General features: G+C 41.8%; 1 protein-coding gene across 15 annotated transcripts in view; it reads right to left on the bottom strand.

Moving 5' to 3' along the window:
* Positions 1-19,802, bottom strand: part of ptprfa (protein tyrosine phosphatase receptor type Fa) — an 86,177-nt gene that overhangs the window by 45,897 nt on the left and 20,478 nt on the right. For all 15 annotated transcript variants that reach the window (XM_054790643.1, XM_054790641.1, XM_054790644.1 and 12 more), the window contains 4 exons: positions 14,468-14,644; positions 13,464-13,609; positions 10,548-10,689; positions 3,192-3,380 (listed from right to left, as the gene is read on the bottom strand). In XM_054790643.1, the coding sequence (XP_054646618.1) occupies positions 3,192-3,380; positions 10,548-10,689; positions 13,464-13,609; positions 14,468-14,561 (571 nt within the window). In that variant the 5' untranslated portion in view covers positions 14,562-14,644. The remainder of the gene's footprint in view (positions 1-3,191; positions 3,381-10,547; positions 10,690-13,463; positions 13,610-14,467; positions 14,645-19,802) is intronic.

Here is a 19,802-nt window from a genome sequence, read left to right as displayed (position 1 = left end):
CATGACGTTCCTCCAGTGTCATGACAGATCTTTCATTGTGAAAAATAATATAACTTTATTATCTTTTCACAATGGGGGCAGCATCAGAGACACACACTGTAGATTATGTCCATTGTGTCCTTCTCAGGCAGAGCTCATAGAAACACGTGGAAATGTGATTAGCTCTGCAGGTGACCTCCGCTGGTTTTAATAAATCCCTTCTCTCACTATGGCACAGAGCGCTCGTCATTCATCGTCCTCTGGAGCTCAGGAGACAGATTGATATTATACCATTTCACGTAAATATACTGAAAGATGAGACTTGTACCAAACAAGGATTATAGAAGGTTCTTGCAGTATTCATGGAGTGTTTTTGTGTGTTGTATCCCTTCTGAGCCATCACTGGGAGGTAACTGAGTTGAAAGTGTCAAGGGGTACAAAATAAAAACCGTTGACCATTGTTTTTTTGTTTTAAAAGGTCCTGTATGACAGTATTTTCCATCAATTGTAAATAAGTGTCAGAGTATTACAAGTATGGTGTCCAAAATCTCGTCTTGAACTGGGAAAACAGCGTTTTGTGCATCTGTAGCTTTAATGCAAATGAGCTGTGTTTGTCCAAGCCTGTCTTTGACAGTGCGTGTGTCTCCAAGCAGCACTATTGTGCATTTTTTACATCTACACTAGGTCCCCAACTTACGAACACCCGACTAGCAAACATTCGCGGATACGAACACAAGCCGACTGGTCTATATTTTATTTTATTTTGCCTTGTAGTCAGTCACTCAATCAGTATTTATACTGCTACTGTACATGCTTGACCAGTAGAGGGCACTGTGACACTGCTAATGCAGCCTTAGAGCTAATGAGACCAACACAGGAAGAGTTAGACTGGGGAGATACAGTGTAAAGCTAAATGGAAAGCTAAATTACACAACCCGGACAGAACGTGTGATTAAAGTTTATGAAGAGTTAATAGGCCTGCTTAATTCTACACCACCCACAGAACACTACCTCTTTTAGAAGAGTCTAACAACGACGACGATTTGTCCTTTTTTTCAATATCTTCTCCTCCAACTCCACCACAACCGACGTATGCTCGGCCACTCCTCTTCAAAGGTAAATAACATTTATAATTACGTATTATTACATCCCTTTTATTATTGTTTTTTTCATTAATTATCGTCATTTAATATTACTACTGCATCCAAACTCATATTTACATACATAAACATATATGTATATGTATACACGTACATATAGTACCTATATCATTGGTAATATTACCTTTTCCCCTACTTAAGAACAATTCGACATAAGAACGGTCATCTGGAACCAATTGTGTTCGTAAATTGGGGACCTAGTGTACAGTAATCCCTCGTTTATTGTGGTTAACTGGTTCGACGAAGCAAGATTCCTTCTTTAAAAACGGAATATATTCATAGTTACAGCATAGAAAACCTGTTTACGATCTTCTAAATAAGCGTTTACTAACATTATTTGAACCCTCTGGACATGAAATAACCCCCATATAGCCACAATTACAATCATATTATTCAATATAGTAGATATAATCAGAGAAAATAAGCCATCTATGACATAAAGAAAACTTAAATAAATGTATTCCGGATGTGTGGGCAGGAAGTGACTTTCGCGATTCAGAGTTCAGTTTTAGATTTAGATTATGACTGCAACAGTAATTAAAGCCGTTGTTCTAATAATAACCATCATCAGAATAATCATTATTATGTTATTATTGTGCCTGTTGTGAGATAATTGAAACCTGCAATAAAAGCCTGTTGTTCCAGCGATCAGGTCTGGCACGTATGCGTTTCACCTACTGACACCTAGTGACCAGTGTAGAATACTGCATACCACAATTTGCGTCTTCTATTAATGCCTTACACCTCTGTATTTGTATTTTAGTTCATTTAGCAATTTCTATGCTTGAAATATACCTTTTATTTACTAATAGACCGTATTCAACTACAAAACAGCATGATTTATTAATTAATATATTTTTTTAAATCCCTGATAGAGTGATGCCGTGAAATTTAAACCGCAATGTGGCGAAGGACAACTGTACAGTGAAACTTTGCCAACTTTTGTCCAACGCAGTATGTACCACATACCATATAGACACCAAATAACACATACAACTATGTAACATTAAAGAGTGGGACGGGAGGACGCAGATGTTAGCGACACTGTGCTAACATGACCTTCACATTTTAACAGCAACGTCATTCTTAGTTAGCCTAGTCACTTCACGTCTATAGCATACTGATGGAAAGTTGGCAGACCTTTATTTTAGGACGGGTAGCGAAGCCTGCATCATCTAGCTAGGGGATGGTAAGAACTGTATCAGGTCCATTCCTTCATGATGTCATGAAAAGCTACAACTTCAAATGCAAGGGGGTTTGGGCACCTCTTCTCTCAAAAGTGATAGATTTTTCTCATGTTTGGTGCCCATAAAAGGTCATTTTTGCATAATAAGGACCTTTAATGGTGTATGTTGCATCCTTTCGTGTGGGTATAACAACTGTCCATAAAAGCATGACAGCCATCTTTGCTGTTCTTTGTCAATGACTCAGGCAGACGTTCCAGACGTGATGTGCCAACTTGATGATTTTCAAGACGCTCTGTCTATCAAAGCAGAGCTGTGTTTCAGAGCATCAAACGAGACATTTCCTGTTGCTGTAGAAAAGGCCAAAGGTGTCAAATTGAAAAAGGGAGCTATTAGAGTTCCTTAAAAGGGGGTCAGACTTGTCAATTTGTGAACAAATCCAATCAAGTTGGATATAATTAATGCAATCACAGACATCGTGGTGGATGACTGAAACAAATTGTTGAGTTCTCTCTGCACGACTTGTTGATCCCAGCTGGAGTCGTTTGAAAAGTAAGCTTGCAGAGGGGTTTGATGTGGGGGCTAGTGAGCTCATTTATCCTTGGACAGATGTTCCAACACTGTCAGTTTTATTTCTTTCCCAAAGGGTGAAGCAAAGGGTACAGTTGGTTTGGTTCATTGGACGTCTGCCTCTTCCTTAACATCTCCAGCTGGTTGAATCACCACTGGAAGGCCAGTATTCCCACACAGCTGCTGCTCACACACTTCATCCATCATTGTCACATGTTTTAACCTCCGTAATGCCACCACATGATCACAACGTCATGTTCCTAGCTAGCGCTCGCTGGTGGCCTTGTTGGGAGCTTACCTGAGCGGAGCTGCTTGATGCGTCCGTCGCTGCTGTTGATGTCCACGGGCAAGAAGTCCTTAAACCAGAAGATCTCCGGGTCGGGGTTGCCGCTGGCGGCACACAGCATGGTGGCAGTGCGCGTTCTCTCCACCACTTTCAGCTGGGGGCCCATGTCAATGGTGGGGAAGCCGTGAGGGATCTGGTCCTCTGGGAACAACACGGACACAGTATCACCCTGACGCACACCTTAATGACCTTTTACTGCATCTACAATATCAAGAAAAATTCAACATTTTATGCAAAAGCAACAGGTGGTGCTATAGCTTCTAATATAAGAATCTTTTGACCAATCAGAAGCCTGAAGAAAGTAATTTCTGGAAAACACACAAAAACAACAAAGGTGAATGGAGGTCCACCTGTTGCTTTGTCATACAACTCTGTCTTTGTGCCTTGCTTAGATTTCACAGCCAACCATCGTGATGCAGAGACGTAACTAAGAACTCACGTAATGGGAAACACTTATCCGTCTATAAAGCTTCTGAAAAAAACTCAAAAAGCACCAACAAAGCTCCATTTACATATAATGTGACGTGCACACCAAGCTACAGTGACATTGTAATTATTATTATTAACATTGTCACGCCGATCGAACTACGCTACCAGCATAGAGCTGCAGGTACTGCTGCTGTGTTTTTGTTTTTAAGCTAGGTGTAGGCGTTGGTTTCTATGTTGCTATGTGAAATCAATGCGCCCAGGAAGGAAGTTCTGGTAATGCTTAAAAGGACCAAAATACGTATTACATGTTATCATGAATATACCTGTTACTACATGGTGACAGCATGTATATAAAACCATAAAACCTTGTTGGAGGTGTTTTAATAACGGTCTTTGTAGGCGGAATAGGTGTGTCCCATTACGTGCAGTCATGAGCTGCCTCTTTATCTGTTTTTATATCTTTAGAATGCACAAAAAAGAGGAAGACGTGTGTTCATGTCTCACATACGGATTGTGGATGATGGGCAAAATTTAAAAAAAAGTGCAGTTTTCTTTTAAAAGCCAAAAAGATAAGAGTCTTTAAAGCTAAACTGTCTTAACATTCACGGCTGCTGGTGAACTGCCGGTGAACTGCTGTAATGCCATGCAGGTAGTCTTCAATGTGACACTGCATCAGTGTGATGAACATCAACACCCACAGTCTCACCACACACTCTCCAAGTCCAAGTCTTTACGGAGAAGCTAGACAGTCTTGTAAAGATTTATGTGGATGTTGGAAGTTTCCTTGTTGCTGCCACTCCTGGACTAAATGAGACATCGTTTATCAAAATCAATACCGTGCTTCCGACTTACCGTCACATTAGGTACACCAGCACAATAATATTAACAATATGTTTTTTACTGTCCTTGTACAACTGCACTTCAGAATACTGAGAACTAATTGTTTTTAAAGTACAAATATAATAACACATAGTGTCAATCATCATCGTTTTATGGTGGATTGCACTGGATTGTGCAAGTATATCTAATGTTTTGGGAGTAGTGAGTCTAAGTATCACAGTCCAAATGACGACATTAAAGACATTTATTGCAGCTGGACCTGGCTGGACCACTTTAGGCACTGGTTGTCCAAAGGGGCTCATTTTGCACATAAGTTAAACCCCCAAAAAATAGATCAAAAAGGCACAAAGTAATGAGAAATATTGACACTAATAGCTAATAATAATTTTATATACAGTACATACTGTAACATTGCTGCCTCTTGTGGAGGAGAGTACAGTGGAGGAGAGTACAGTACAGTACAGTTGCTACTTTGAACAACCTACAATGATCACTTTTGAAGTTATTGTGCCAGGTTATTCATGTTTGGGTGAAACAACACATTTTTCAAATTTATTTTAGCTGCTTTTCTTACTGCAATGACTCACTGCTGCTTCTCGTGGAGCAAAGACAAACATAGACAACAATGACGCTACCAGTCCTGTACAGTCAATGATTGTTGTTGGATGGAGACTACACTACTAGTCACACGTGAGGCCCATCAGATGTAGTCTTTGTGCTTTAAACCAACAGAATTGTGAGCCGTGCTGAGATCAATGGCATCTCTTAATGGTGTCAGGGTTCTGAGCCAAAGAACTCCCCTGGATTTGGGTCCACTGTGAGTCGAGCTGAAGACAGGCTTGACTTGACCCATGAATTTCTGTTAAATTCACCACTTTCACAGACTGGCTGTGGGCGAAGACTTTAAACTAGGGCTGTTAAAAATAGCACGTTAATTTATTTCATTACTTACATTAAATTTTTTTTGCGTAATTAACGCATCATGGCAAGCCACAGCTCTCTGTAATGATGACAGATGGCGACACAGTGTTGCTCCCCACAGAGTCTGACGCTCTTTTATAACTGTATTCTCAGCAGTGCCATTGCAACACCATATATGTATCTCCAACTCCAAAGAAACACGTCTACAGGTAGTCCATTCGTCATTGCAACAACACTGCCTCATTGTCACGAGACAGACACATGCCAAACATCACAATAATGTCTTTATTATGCATGTATGTGTGGTATAAATAAAAAGAAATGCTCAGAAAATCAGTTAATTGATATTCTTATTGCTCACTTTGTAACTCTTAATGCAGAAGTACAATTTGCTGCATTTAAGTATGCTCGGAAATCCCAGAAAATTCACTCAAAACATGTGAGTTCAACTTAAATGACGTGGTGTCTTTAAACGCAACTCCTCATTACTGATTATAACAGTTAAAGTCTGATTCAAATATTCTGCTGTTAAAGAAACCGGTGTTAGGTAAATACTGTATGCCATCACTTAACGTCATTAAAATTTTCAGTTAATACATACAAATATATATAATCCTGCCGTCATTTATCTTTCTTTCAATAAAATACAGTAAAAATGGGCATATTTGACACAAAGTGTAACATGGTGATGATCATGATTAATTTGAAAACTGATTAATCTGATTAAAAAAGTAATCATTTGACAGTCCTACTTTAAACACACATAAGGTTGAAATAATAAACGTGTTCCTTTGTGTAACAGCAGTAACCCATTAATTAAAAAATAAGGCTATGTTCATTGTGAAGTGGTTACACATATTGTCAAATGGTAATGTTAGTTGAAGCTAATGACGAGCAATTAAAAGAAGTGTTGTGTGTTTTCTCGCCAAGATGTCACTCCCCCAAACCTCCCACCCCCCCCAAAGAACTGACCTTCACGCTTTAAATATGCCTCTGTGTACTCTAGCAAAATAATGAGCAGAGATCTTAGAAGGTGCAAAGGCGGCATGCATGTTTTAATAAAGTTAATAAGTGAAGACGCCTCCCTTGAGTGGTGAGTTCACTGACAGGTCACACTCCATTTACAGCCTCGGTACATCTGCATCTTTAACTAATAACTCATGGTTGGCTTTCTTAATTGTGCACGACCGCCCCCCAACCCTCTGTCTATGCAGGGCATTCTGTGAAAAAGACAGACTCAGTTGCGTTTGTGGGTGGGTTTGTGAACAAAATTACTGTCATTGACTGTCTGGGAGAACAAAGTGAAGATGTTACGGTGATGGACCAATCGGAGAGACAAGCTCCAAACACACTTTGAATAATGTCCAAACAATGGACGTCCTTCCAGGTGTGACAATCATGTTTGCCATGTCCACCGTTGATGTATTTTTGTGCGTGATCCAACAGGTGACATCCTGACAAGTGAGGCCCCTCCCGTGATGTGTTTACAAGCAACATCCCGACAGATATCAAACCTTGCAAGTGATGTCCTGCCAGGTAATGTCTGTACAAGCGTGACCAGATAGTAACATCCTTACGGGTGATGTCCCAATAGTATTTTGGGGTAGCGCTGTGGCAGGTGATGTCCTTACATGTAACGTCTTGACAGGAAACATTCAGACACTTGACGTCTCAACAGTGATGTCTTCACGGGTATTGTCCCAAAAGGTGAAGTCTTTACAAAGGTAATCCTGACATTTACCATCTGGACAGGTGACATCTTTATAGGTCCTTACAGGTGATGTCAACACAGTGATGTGTCTATGGGTAACATTCAGACAGACATCCTTATAGGTAATGTTCTTGCAGGTGATGTCAAGATGGTGGTGTCTTCATGGGCAACATTTTGAGAGGTAGGTAACGTCTTTACAGGTGATGTCTCTTTGGTTAACGTTCGGACAGGTGACATCCTTAAAGGTATCGTCATTAAAGGTGATGTCAAGATGGTGATGTCTTTATGGGCAACTTTCGACAGGTGACATCCTTATAGGCAATGTCCTTACAGGTGATGTCAAGACGATGATGTCTTTATGGGTAACTTCTAACAGGTGACATCCTCATAGGTAATGTCCTTGCAGGTGACGTCTTCATGGGTAACGTTCCGACAGGTAGGTAACGTCCTTACAGGTGATGTCAAGACTGTTATGTCTTTATGGGTAGAGTTCCGACAGGTGACATCCCTACAGGTAACGTCCTTAAGTGTGACCTCTTGATAGGGGACATTATAACACACAATGTCTGAACAGGTGATATCCTTACAGGTGATGTTTTTATCTACAGAATAATCTGACTGGTGACGTCCTTACAAATGATGTCACAACACTGTTCTTACAGGTGACGTCACATTCTCACATGGAGTCCAAAGACGGACGGGAATGTCAAAAGTTGTGTGGAGTGACTTGTCAATGTGAAGAACAGCAAAGTGTGTGTGTGTGTGTTGGTGAGGAGGGCATTAGTAAATAAACAACGTTAGAACAAGACTAAAATCTAATTACTTCTTTATCAGCTTGAAACACCCTTGAGATGTATATGTCCTTTGTGTATGTGTGTGTGTGTCTCATATGTATGTCCTGTGTGTCACTGCTTGTGTGTGTGTTGAGGAGATAAAGAGCAGAGCAAGATGGCTGATAGTTCAGCGAGTGAAATCTCTTTGCTGCAGACCCAAACACAGAACCTCCTAACAAGGACACAGGCTGGATTTAGGAAGGAGAAACGGGCCCTGAGACACTTCAATGTCTTCAATTAGTTCTGAAAGGACTAGAATTCATGTCACAAATCCTCATCTGGCTGATAAACTTCGCTGCGAGATTGTCTACGGGCGTGTGAAGGTGTTACCAGGAGCGAGGTCCACGTTCCCATCAGAGAACCACACACCCTGTGACCCGTGAGTCCATTCAGGCCCGAGAGATTCCAGGACGGATTTGAGAGCCGCTCCAGTTTCAAAACATATTGTGAACAAAGGAGGCGATGACCATTCACGCCATCCCGCCTGAAACCTGATCACCTGCAGTTGGCTAGCATAACAAAAGTGTGTGTGCGTGTGTGCGTGTGTGCGTGTTTGTGTGTGTGTGGGAGGGGGCCCAGCATTCAGTGCCACCTACTGCTGGTCTGAAAGGTCCATGCAAGCACTTAGTCACTAGCTAGTCTGTTTACGTATTTTGTGACTTAATGGGCCTAGAGTAAAAACAAGGCTGATGGGGGGCATAGCACCACCTATGGTAGTAGAGGCTGGCACACTGTACTGTGCATATACAGGTATGTAATGTAGCTCTAGTGCTAGCTGACACCAGTATTACAATTTAGAGATACACAAATAAAGTGCAATGTGACATTTGGAGCCTTGAAGGCGTTTCCTTGCCCTGCATGTTGTGACCTCGCTGCAGCATCCACCTCAACGCACGCGTGCGCGTGCAAACATGCGTGCAGCCGGCGGAGAAAGTTGCAGTTATGCCTGGGAGGTCACGTCCCTGGACAGAAACAGGTGTGGACTTAGACGCTGAGCTGGACCCCGAAGGGAGGGGGGTGGGGCGAAGGTCACTTTCACTGCATTGTGTGGTCGCAGTGACGACGTTGCCACCTAGCAAGGCCGTGGTTATTCATCCAGAGAAAAGCAGATGACAGAAAATGTTTGCGACGCACTGGGCCAGAAGAGGACATCATCTCGCCCAACTCAAAGTCGAACAAACATTAAACACTGTTAAAGTTAATGTTTGCATCACGCTCCGGTGTGCATGGTAACACCCCGAGGAAACATCCTGACCCCAACCCTGCCCCTCATTCCTTTCAACCCCCCACCGTTCAAAAAACATTCAAAATGAATCATCATTACTTAAAATTTTTTTCGCCTAATTAGCATACGCATCATGGCAAGCCACAGCTCTCTGTTATGACGACAGATGGCGGCACACAGGAGTCACACATTGTCTGACGCTCTTTTATAACTTTATTCTTACCTGAACACATCAACAGCAGTGCAATTCCAACGCCATATATGTACCTCCAACTCGCAAAGAAACACGTCTAGACCATTCATCATTGCAACAACACTTCCTCATTGTCACGAGGCAGACCGCAAGATGTATTCACGGACACGGCGACTGTCACAATAACGTCTTTATTATGCGTGTAAGTGTGGTCTAAATGAACATGCAAAGAACAACAATCAGTGGATATTCTTACCACTCACTTTGTAACTCTTAACGCAGGAGTACAATTTGCTGCATTTAAGTATGCTCGGAAAGCCCAAAAAATTCAGTCAAAACATGTGGACGCAATTTAAATGACATGGTGTCTTTGAACGCGACTCCTCATTGCTCATAATAACAGCCAAAGTCTGACAACCTTTTTTCTTGCATTTTCATTTCGCTTGGCAAAAGTTGAAGCTAAAACAAGCTAAAGAAAAAGCAGACTTTGCAGGCTTTGTGTGACTTTCCACTGTCATAACAGCGAGTCATGTTCTATATTCCACATTCTATATTCTATTCTATGCACACTTCGCATTACTTGAGTAGTTTGAGGTGGTTTCCTGCCTTGCTCAAGCACCACAGCATTGCCTACTACCACCAATGAACCTACTACAACTGCTACTAATACAAGTACTACAGAAATGAAGTACAAGGTAGCTGATCCAACAAAAAGGTGTCAGTCAGCAGTTGTATTGTGAGAAGCATTAGCGTGCAATGCGTAGAATATTCGTCTATGAAACGCAATCGTTACTTTTAACGAGGCCCTGAGCGCTTGTGTTTGTTTGCATCAACAAGCTGCAGAGCCTCAGGCCTCCATGATGGAGGAAGTCTAATGGGTTCCTGAGTGGTTTGGAACAGCCCGTGCAGGCGCTTGTTAGTCTGTCTATTAGACTGTCGACTACATGATTGTGTTTGGGATGCATGTTGCCTTTGGCGCTAACACGTCTGTCTATCCGTCTGGAGACACACCTTCAAGAAATTCCCTCCATTGCATTCCTAGTCCTGACACGCTCATGTTGTACATCATCAGAACATCAACGCCGAGTCACATGACCACGAAAGAGGCGCTTAAAGAAGCGAGGCGTCAGCAGGGTGAAGTCAGGTCGGGTCTTACCTTCCAAGACGGTGAGCTTGGCGCTGGTGTTGATCTCGCCCACACTGTTGGTGGCCGTACACTCATAGATGGCCTCGTCACGATGGGTCCTCAGCGGCTGGATACGAAGAACGGATCCTGAGCCGTCATCAAACTCGATCACCTGATCAGCGGAGAAGACAGGACCGGTTAGCCTAGCTTAGCATTCTTGCTAGGGGTCGCAGCTGGACACACGACAGGTTCTTCCGTTATCACAAGTTCTGAGTTTTGAGGTGACCTCTTCAAAAAGTTTGGAAATAAAACTAAATTACAGTGGTACCTCAATTTATACATTTGTTCCAAAAGGTCTGACGAAAACCAAAAGATACGAAACCGGACCAATTTTTTTCCATCGGAAATAATGTAAATCCAATTAACAAAAAAGACATTTCATATAGGTAATCATTGTTTTACGTGTGGAGAACAATGCCAAATCATTAGTGTTTGTCTAATACGTGGCTCCATTGCGGGTTATTGAGCAGTCGCACTCAATAAAACATGCACAGTTTGTTTGGGCACTTGATTTCTTGGAACAATACAGTACAGGGCAAACAGACAAGTTTGCTTTGTGCAATATTGTACAAAAACCGAGTCAAAAACCCACCAAAACTGGGGTATAAAAAGACCAAGATTTGACTGTATCTAAAATACTTACTTTTGTCTCAAAACACATCATTATAATTATAAAAAGCACAGTAGGCATTGTATCTTCTTCCATTTTGAGGCAGTTGCAAGCCACTTATATAGTCATGTGCATTACTGCCCCCTACAGGACTGGAGAACAACACAATCAATCTATATTTATGAATGCTTTACAAGCACTTTTCAGGTCGTTCGGGTACCAGACACAAACACCAAAAACCTGCTCAGTAGCACCCCCCCAAAGAGTGCAAAAATACACCTGTTCTAGGTACACGGAATCCAGTACACATGTTCATTATGACAGGGTGATCGAAAATCATCAAAGAACCTACGCTGTAAGATGCACAAGGAGTTGGAGGTGCCATTTTTCATGATTTGGGACAGTTCCATTTTTTTCTGGGTGGCCCCTTTATAATTCTTAATACATTTTTATGTGGGCCGTATTTAATTTAATTTCTAATATATGTCACGGGCCATACTTTGGACACCCGCATTTTAAGGCTTGGTGGAGGTTTCTTTAACAGAATCTCAAGAAGCTGAGGCACTCCAATGAGGGACCACCCTGTGTGGAGCAGCCCAAGGAGGAAGTTTTGTGGACCCATGATGAGCTTGAGTGGACATCAGCTATGTGGAGGCTTTTGGGAATGTTCTTAAAAGCCTCAGAAGGTCAGGACTCCGGGCATTGCACTTCCGCCATGACTGCAGCGTGTATGTGACCCACAGAGGAAGAACATTCCTGCGCTAATGAGGAAGGTGCATTCTGTTCCTGGAGGTACCACCCCCCTCATGCCCTCTCCCACCCCCTCCCTGCACAGGGAGGCCATCACTTTGAGTTCCAGTTGGCGAAAGCAGGAGGAACATTCCTGATTCCCGGAGTGACAGGAACTACATCTTCATGCTAACGGGAAAGACTTTCACTAGCAGCAGAGGCGAGAAGCTGAAGTATCACCATCATCATCGCCATCGTCATCGTCATCAGCTTTAATTACAGTGAAAGGTGACGCCAATCATCACAGAAGCATTCCTGTGCTCACGTTAGCAACATTCTTCATCGCCACAAAAGGTGAAATATGGTGAAATCCCATCAGTGGCTGTTTGTTTTCAGGCCTCCTGGAATGTGATAAGCTCTTAAACACAATCATTTTGAACTGGATTGCATTTCATTCAACACCAAGCCCTGCCCACACACCTGAGAGAACATTCAAGAACCACAGACCACCGTCACTCCACGATCCTAATCCTATATCTGTTTTGATATTTTCACGTATTTATTTATTTTTTAAATCATTCTGATTCCATTTTGGTTTTCAGATACTTGAACATGACAGGAAAATGACTTTCAATGATTCAAGATGATAAGACTTTGTGTTAGCATTTGTACTAGACTTAGTATTTGTACTTGTATTCCTTATTTTATTTCATTTTTTTCATTTTGTGTTTTCTTAGCGCAAAAAAAATACTTTTTGAATCTTAAAATGTAATTTAAATTTTAATTTGTAATTGAAATTAAAGCAATTTTAGGTTAATTTAAACAAATCTGAATTTAAGTATATAACTTTAAAAAGTTATTCTTCATAGGTAATTTATTTAATGTAATGTTTTAAATGTATTTTTTTTTAACTAAACATGTTTTAATAATGAATTGCAGTGTGACAAGAAACAGTGCTGCCGTACATTTGAAATGCATTTAGTCATTTATAGCTTCATTTAAATCAATTTGAATTTAACTAAATAACTAAAGAACTAGATTAATCCAACAAGATTAATCCATGATCCATAGTAAAATGTATTTTAAAAAAAATATATTTTGAAAAACATTTTTAACATGTTCAATACGGAATTGCAGTGTGAATGTGCATGTGAGCTAAAATAATGACAGTGCTGTCCGCCTCGACTTTTGATGTTAAATTAATCTTGAACTTAATTTATATAAATTTGAACTAAAATAAATAACTAAAAAAGAGATGAATTCATAATAAAACTTTCTTTTAAAGAAATATATCAAATTTTTATATACATTTTAACATGTTTTAATAAATAATTGCAGCGTGACAGGACTTGCGTGCACATGATAATTCAAATAACAATAATGAAAACAATTTTTATTCATAATGCACTCTACATATAAAAAAAATGTAAAAGTGCTACATTAAAAGAGAATTTAAAATAAATAGTGTAGATAAATAAAGAAAGTAAATGCTTAAGAACAAAATAAAAGTACTAACTGGCCAGGTGAGGATGTGCGTCGTGTCTCACCTCAAAGCGCTGCGAGCTGACCTTCTTGCCCTTCTTCATCCACGTGATGCGAGGTTTGGGCTCACCCACCGCCTGGCACACAAAGGATGCCACTCCCCCCGAAATCCCCGTCTGATCGTCGGGGGACTTGATGAAACTGGGCATGCCTGAGGGAAGCCCAGCAAACACTTAAAAGCATATTTCCGCCCTACGTTTGAGTGTTCAAATTCAGTACTCAGCACAGAGATGCTGCTCGGCCGAGTTGCCGTGGAAACGACAGTCAGCAGGGAGACGCTGGCCTTTGCTGCAGCAAAATAAAGTTAGCAGCAGAGACGCTGAGGTTTTTATTATTAAGAGAGTTATTTCCCAGGGCTGCTGCTTGCTGACCCTCAGCCTCCATTTGCTCAGCGCCTTTAGTCGTCTTTGCACTTCTCGATTGGCCAACATAGCCTCCCCTAATTAACAACACGTTTTTATCATGGCAAGAAACAGCTGCAGGAAGCAGGTGTTTGTTTTCATCATCCTGTTAAGATGATAAAATATGTCTTTTGTTTGAAGATATCCAAATATGTCCACATAACATTGAGGATGTGCTGTCACTTAATGGCCTTTTATCGGTATTGCTGGAATTAATACGTATTGTGTGTAGTGTACTGTAATTACTGTATATTAACATCTAGGTATTTACTTAATTGAGGTAATAATCCCGGGATGCAGTAAAGTCCTATTTCCTGTTCCATAGCTATCATCACACATTTCCTATTTGCCATCACTGGTACCCGTCTTAGGCATGGTGGCATCACATGAAAAGCCCAAGAAAAAGCAAAATATATGGCTTTTTGCTGTTTTCCAGTCTTTCTTTAATATTCTGTTTTATTTATACTTCTGCTGTTACTTTCTTGTATACTGAATACAGTGTGGCTTCTACTGGAACCTTAATTTCCCTGAGGGAACACACCCAAGTTTGTTTTTTTTTAATGATGCTCACAAGCATTACACGCCAATGAAAATACATTCATACTGACTCTCGGTGTGCGATGGCAGGACCAGCGTGGCAAACAGCAGCAACAGGAGGTGAACAGCGCCCCCACCAGGCGGCCATCTGCAGCTTTCGACCATCTTCCGACCGACAGCCCGCTCTCCTCTCTGGTCCCCACGAGGCTGCTGATTGGCTAAAACGTCACGCAGTCATCAAGAGACACCTGCCAGGAGACAACAGTGTGAGAGGGAATGTCATGTCAGGGTGTCAGCTCATCTGCAAATACATGACGGGCTCAAATATTAATAAAATTCCTCTAAATTTGAACAAACCGATAAAAGGAAGGCAACAAAAGCACAAGAGCACAAAGTCCGAAGTCGAGCGGCAACCTGAACTTGCCAACCACTCATGACATGTTTTACATTGTAATACAACATAATAGCATTTACGAGGCAGGATGTTGCTGTGGATGTTTCGTCTTCTCAACGCAACCAAACGCGAAATAAATCCCTACTCCCTCAAAAGCGCAAGCAAAAAAAAGGAAAATCAATGTGTCATTAAGAGAAACCACTTCACGTCCCTAAAGATGAAAAGTACAACACGGCTGATCAATTGTGACCTTTTCGCACAGCACACAAGTGGAAGATCACACAATTCAACACCACCACAGCAGTCTCGCTATTACAGCTCATCACCAGCAGGGGCGATCACACTGACGTGCAAAATTTGTTTTTACATTAGTGGTGGGCGATACTACAAATTTTGGTATTGCTGCAATACCAAGCAAATACAGGACAGGTTTCGCAGATACATTTTTTAAAAATGATTTGATTCACTGATCATTGATCAATGAATGTGACATCCAGGTTTCAGCTTTTGTGAACCAAAGTCAAAGAACAGCTGCTATTTTTTTTTTTTTTTTTTTTTTGCTCCAGCTAGCATGACGAGACTCCTTGAGCACTAGGAAACATGCAAGATGCACTCTCTGACTTATGTTCCAGCATTCCGGGGAGACGAGAGGATGTACCGATGCATTCAAAGAATTCATTGACATAAACAAATTGATTGCTATGTCAATAAAACGCTACCATTTTACTGCTGTAAATCATATAAAATGTTTCTGAGTGTTGTGATGATTAAAAGAAGAAAGAGCAAACGCTGTGAATACTTATGTACATGTTATTTCCTACTTTTTTATTTTTAATTAATCTGCAAACATTTCAAAAACCTGATTTCTGTTGACTTTATGGGGTGTTGTGTGTAGAATTCACCGGAAAAAGGCAGTCACAAAAAATGTTGAAAAGCACTGTCATCAGTCATCAGGAAGTGATAGAAACTAAGAATTTTTGTGCTCCACTGACAAGCGGAACGAGTTTTTAAAGCGTGGCTCAGATGTACTATTAATGAAACGCGCTGCTTTAAAGTGTCTCCATTTCCACACCAAAGTCGGTGACACGAAGAGCTTGGTCAGGAAGAAGAAGACGAAACAGAATAGAGACGACTGTGACACCACAAGCAGCACGGAAGACCACAATGTTTTGACATGTGACCGCCAGAAAAGTCAACAACACATGCAGGCTCTCACTTGTCTTTTTTTCCTTTCAGCAGGAGGTTTGGAAATAGATTGGCTGAGCTGAATAATTGATGTTGCTCTAAAAGCCATCTCTCAGCCAATTACCGCCACAGACGCCCAATTTCCTCCGGGGCCTCTGCAGCGTCCACCCTTGAACCTCTACAGGCCCACAGACACGCAACACACACCACGCGTGACAACAAACACATCGACATGCGTCAAATAGAGACAGACAAGGACATATGGACACATTGAGTACCAAACACTGGGACTTAAAGCCAGAAGCAGCAGGAAGATGTATTTTCTCATAGGGAATAATGCAAAGTAAATTAATCTGTTCCAGGGTCAAACTGCAGTGTTTCACACAGGACTTCAAACTGGGTGGTTGGTTGGGGGGAATAACGTATTTATGTCTAATTTGCATATGTGGCCATGTTGCATTTGCAAAAAGTGAGTTCATTCATTCATCCATCCATCCATCAATTTTCTTCTGGTTATCCGGGACGTGGTGGCGGCGGAAGCAGTCCCAGTAGGCAAGTCCAGAATTCCCAGTCCCCAGACATCTCGGCCAGTTCCACCGGGGGGACACTGAGGTGTGCCCTTGAGCCTCCTCCCGGCTGGGCATGCCCGGAACACCTCACCAGGGAGGTGGTCCAGGAGGAATCCAGACGAGATGCCTAAGCCACCTCAACTTGCTCTTCTGAATGTGAAGGAGCAGCGGCTCTACTCTGAGCCCCTTCCGGGTGACCAAGCTCCTCACCCTATCTTTTAAGGTGAGTCCAGCCACCCTACTGAGGACACTCATACCGGTCGCTTGTATTCGCAGTCTCATTCTTTCGGTCACGACACAAAGCTCATCACTTTAGGTGAAGGTGGGAACAAATTGAGAGCTTTGCCTTCCGGTTCAACTCTCTCTTCACCATGATGGTCCAGGTCAGCGACCGCATTACTGCAGACATTGCAACGATCCGCTGTCAATCTCACACCACAACCTTCCCTTACTCGTGAACAAGACCCTGAGATACTTAAACTCCTCCACCTGGGGCAAGACTTCACTCCCACACTTAGCTGCAAACCGCTTCAGTAAACGCTGAAGGTCACAGCCTGATGAGGCCATCAGGACCACATCATCTGCAAATAGCAGAGACCTTAAGACCAGAGATCTTTAAGCCCCCAAACTGAACCCCTTCGACGCCAAGGCTGCGCCTGGAAACTGTGTCCATAAAAATTATGAACAGAATGGGTGACTAAGGGCAGCCTTGGTGGAGGCCAACGTTCACCGACTTACTGCTGGCAATGCGAACCAGGCTGCTGCTCCGATTTTAGGACCGAATTGCACATAGTAACGTGCCACCAACCCTGTACTCACGGAGCGCCCCTCCACAGGACACTGCGAGGGACACACTCGAATGCCTTTCCCAAGTCCACAATGTGAGTGAGTGAGTAAAAAACATAAAAAGCAAAACAAATATGTTTAGAACTACAAATTAACTTTCTTCTGTTGCTTCTTTTCAATGTCACCAACAAGACATGCTTTTAGAGCAGCCGAGTGCTGCTGGTTGAGAAAAGCGATTACAATATGTGCTTTCATGTCAGAGTTGCCAAAAGTCTCTTCACTAGATTTGTTGTGAGTCGCTTTAAAAAAAAAAAAAAAAACACTGAAGGGCAGTGTTCAAAGACACCACGTTATTTAAGATGAATCCACATGTTTTGACTGTAGGTGTATTTTCTGGGATTTCCGAGCATACCTAAAGAAAAACTGGACTTAAAAAAAAAAAAATTTGCCATCATTCACAAACCTTATGTAAGTCATGAATACATGTCTTTCTCGTTTCTGTGTGTTCTAAAGTTATAAAAACAGCTAAAAAGAAACGGCTAATTAATGCACGTAAGAGACACACCCATTCCGCCTACAAAGAACGCTATTAAAAACACCTCCAAAAATCTCCAACAAGGTTTTATGGTTTTAGTGTATATATGGTCATTTTAAGCATTATCAGAACTTGAGGCTAGTAGCTAGCCGGTGTGGTGTGGCGAGGTGTCGCTACGCCAGTAACGTAGTTCTTCAGTGTAACAATGTTAATAATAATAATAATAGCAACAATGTCGCTGTAGCTTGGCTAATATGCACGTCACATTCTGAGCTGTGTCCTTTTAGCTGTTTTTATGTATTTAGAACGCATACAGAAGAAAGACAAGTGTGTTCATGTTTCACATAAGGATTGTGGATGATGGTTTTCCTTCAAATGTAGCAAACTGTACTTCCGCAGTAACAGTAATGTTAGTGAGTGATAGGAAAATCCAAGTACACTAGTGTTTGTGAGTTGGAAAAACATACAGTTTATGGTGTTGGAATCGCACTGCTGTTGATGTGTTCAGGTCAGAATAAAGTTAGAAAAGAGCATCAGACTCTGTGGGGACACTGCACTGCACTTCCGTCTGTTGTCATAACAGAGAGGAGTGGCTTAATAATTAATGTAATAAATTGGTTACCGCTGTTAACGTGCTATTTTTGACAGCCCTACTTAAAACTCAAACCATGAAAACCTTTGAACTCTAAGTTTTGTTTGACTCCTAAGGCATATTATTCCATAACATTTTTAGTTGAACTCCAAATTGGACCACTTTTGTGGTGTTGGAGGTTCCGCTGTATTCTAAAGGGACATGTAGACAGGGACAAATAGACAGAAATGTGGACATTCAGTAGAAGACAAACAACACTAAAGGATCTGTGTGAATGGGTTGTTAAGTGCTGAGCTAACGACAAATGCCAAAAGACGCTACTTCTCTTTAATGGCGGACATTTCATCCTCTGTCATCTTCTGTCATTACAGCATCATTAGCCAGCGAGTATCTCATCACCACGGTAGTGTCTCTGTTGTCTCCATGGCAGCCGTTAGCACTTTGTCACATTACAGTGTGGGCGCCGTTGCTCCTTGGCAGCCATGTCTGACCACGCCAGAGGTCACAGCGAGTCAGGACGGCTTTAAGGTGACGCTTCCTGGGTGGACAGCTGCCTCGTGGCCGCCTGTCGTTAACACGGTTAAATATGAATGGCAGCGGAGCCTCGGCGTCTATGTGTTGTAGCAGGGTTCCATGTTGACAAGCAGCTAAGTGAGACGTTCATTAGGTATCACGTAGGCTTCACACCACGTCCCAAAAAAACCTGGAAGGATTTTTGTTGCAGCCACAAGATGCAAGATTGATCATCTTCACGCTGAAACTGCACGTATGATCAAGTAATGCTGCAGCAAAGCAGACTTTTGCTGTTGGTGCACTTCCATACTTCGCATTTTAAGTGCATAAGTGCGTTTCACTGAGAAGTACGGCAATGGTGAGTGTGCAGTGATGGACCTATAACCATCCTCAGTAGTTGCCATCTTTGCTACATGGCAGAAGGGGAGAGGCAGCAACTTGTAGTGGTGAAATACAATACAATGCAAATAAATAAAGTAAAAAATTCCATTTTTAATTACCATATAATCAACAAATGGGGAAAAGTGACAAATGCTTTATGGGGCCAATGTTTCCCATAAATTGATTGATTCATGGGCCCAAATATATATAAAATAATATTTATTTTATCCCCGTTGGGCATGTTTGTGTGGAGTGTGCATGTTCAAAAACATGCATGTTAGGTTAATTGGTGACTCTAAATTGTCCATAAGTATGAATGTGAGAGTGAATGGTTGTTTGTCTATATGTGCCCTGCGATTGGCTGGAAACCAGTCCAGGGTGTACCCCGCCCAAATTCAGCTGGGATAGCGATAGTGACCTGTGACCCTAGTGAGGATAAGCGGCATAAGAT

The sequence above is a fragment of the Dunckerocampus dactyliophorus genome, chromosome 10 (assembly GCF_027744805.1).
Source record: "Dunckerocampus dactyliophorus isolate RoL2022-P2 chromosome 10, RoL_Ddac_1.1, whole genome shotgun sequence".
NCBI lineage: Eukaryota > Metazoa > Chordata > Actinopteri > Syngnathiformes > Syngnathidae > Dunckerocampus > Dunckerocampus dactyliophorus.
The sequence above is the reverse complement of the archived record's forward strand: the minus strand, read 5'-3'. Positions and strand labels throughout refer to the sequence as shown.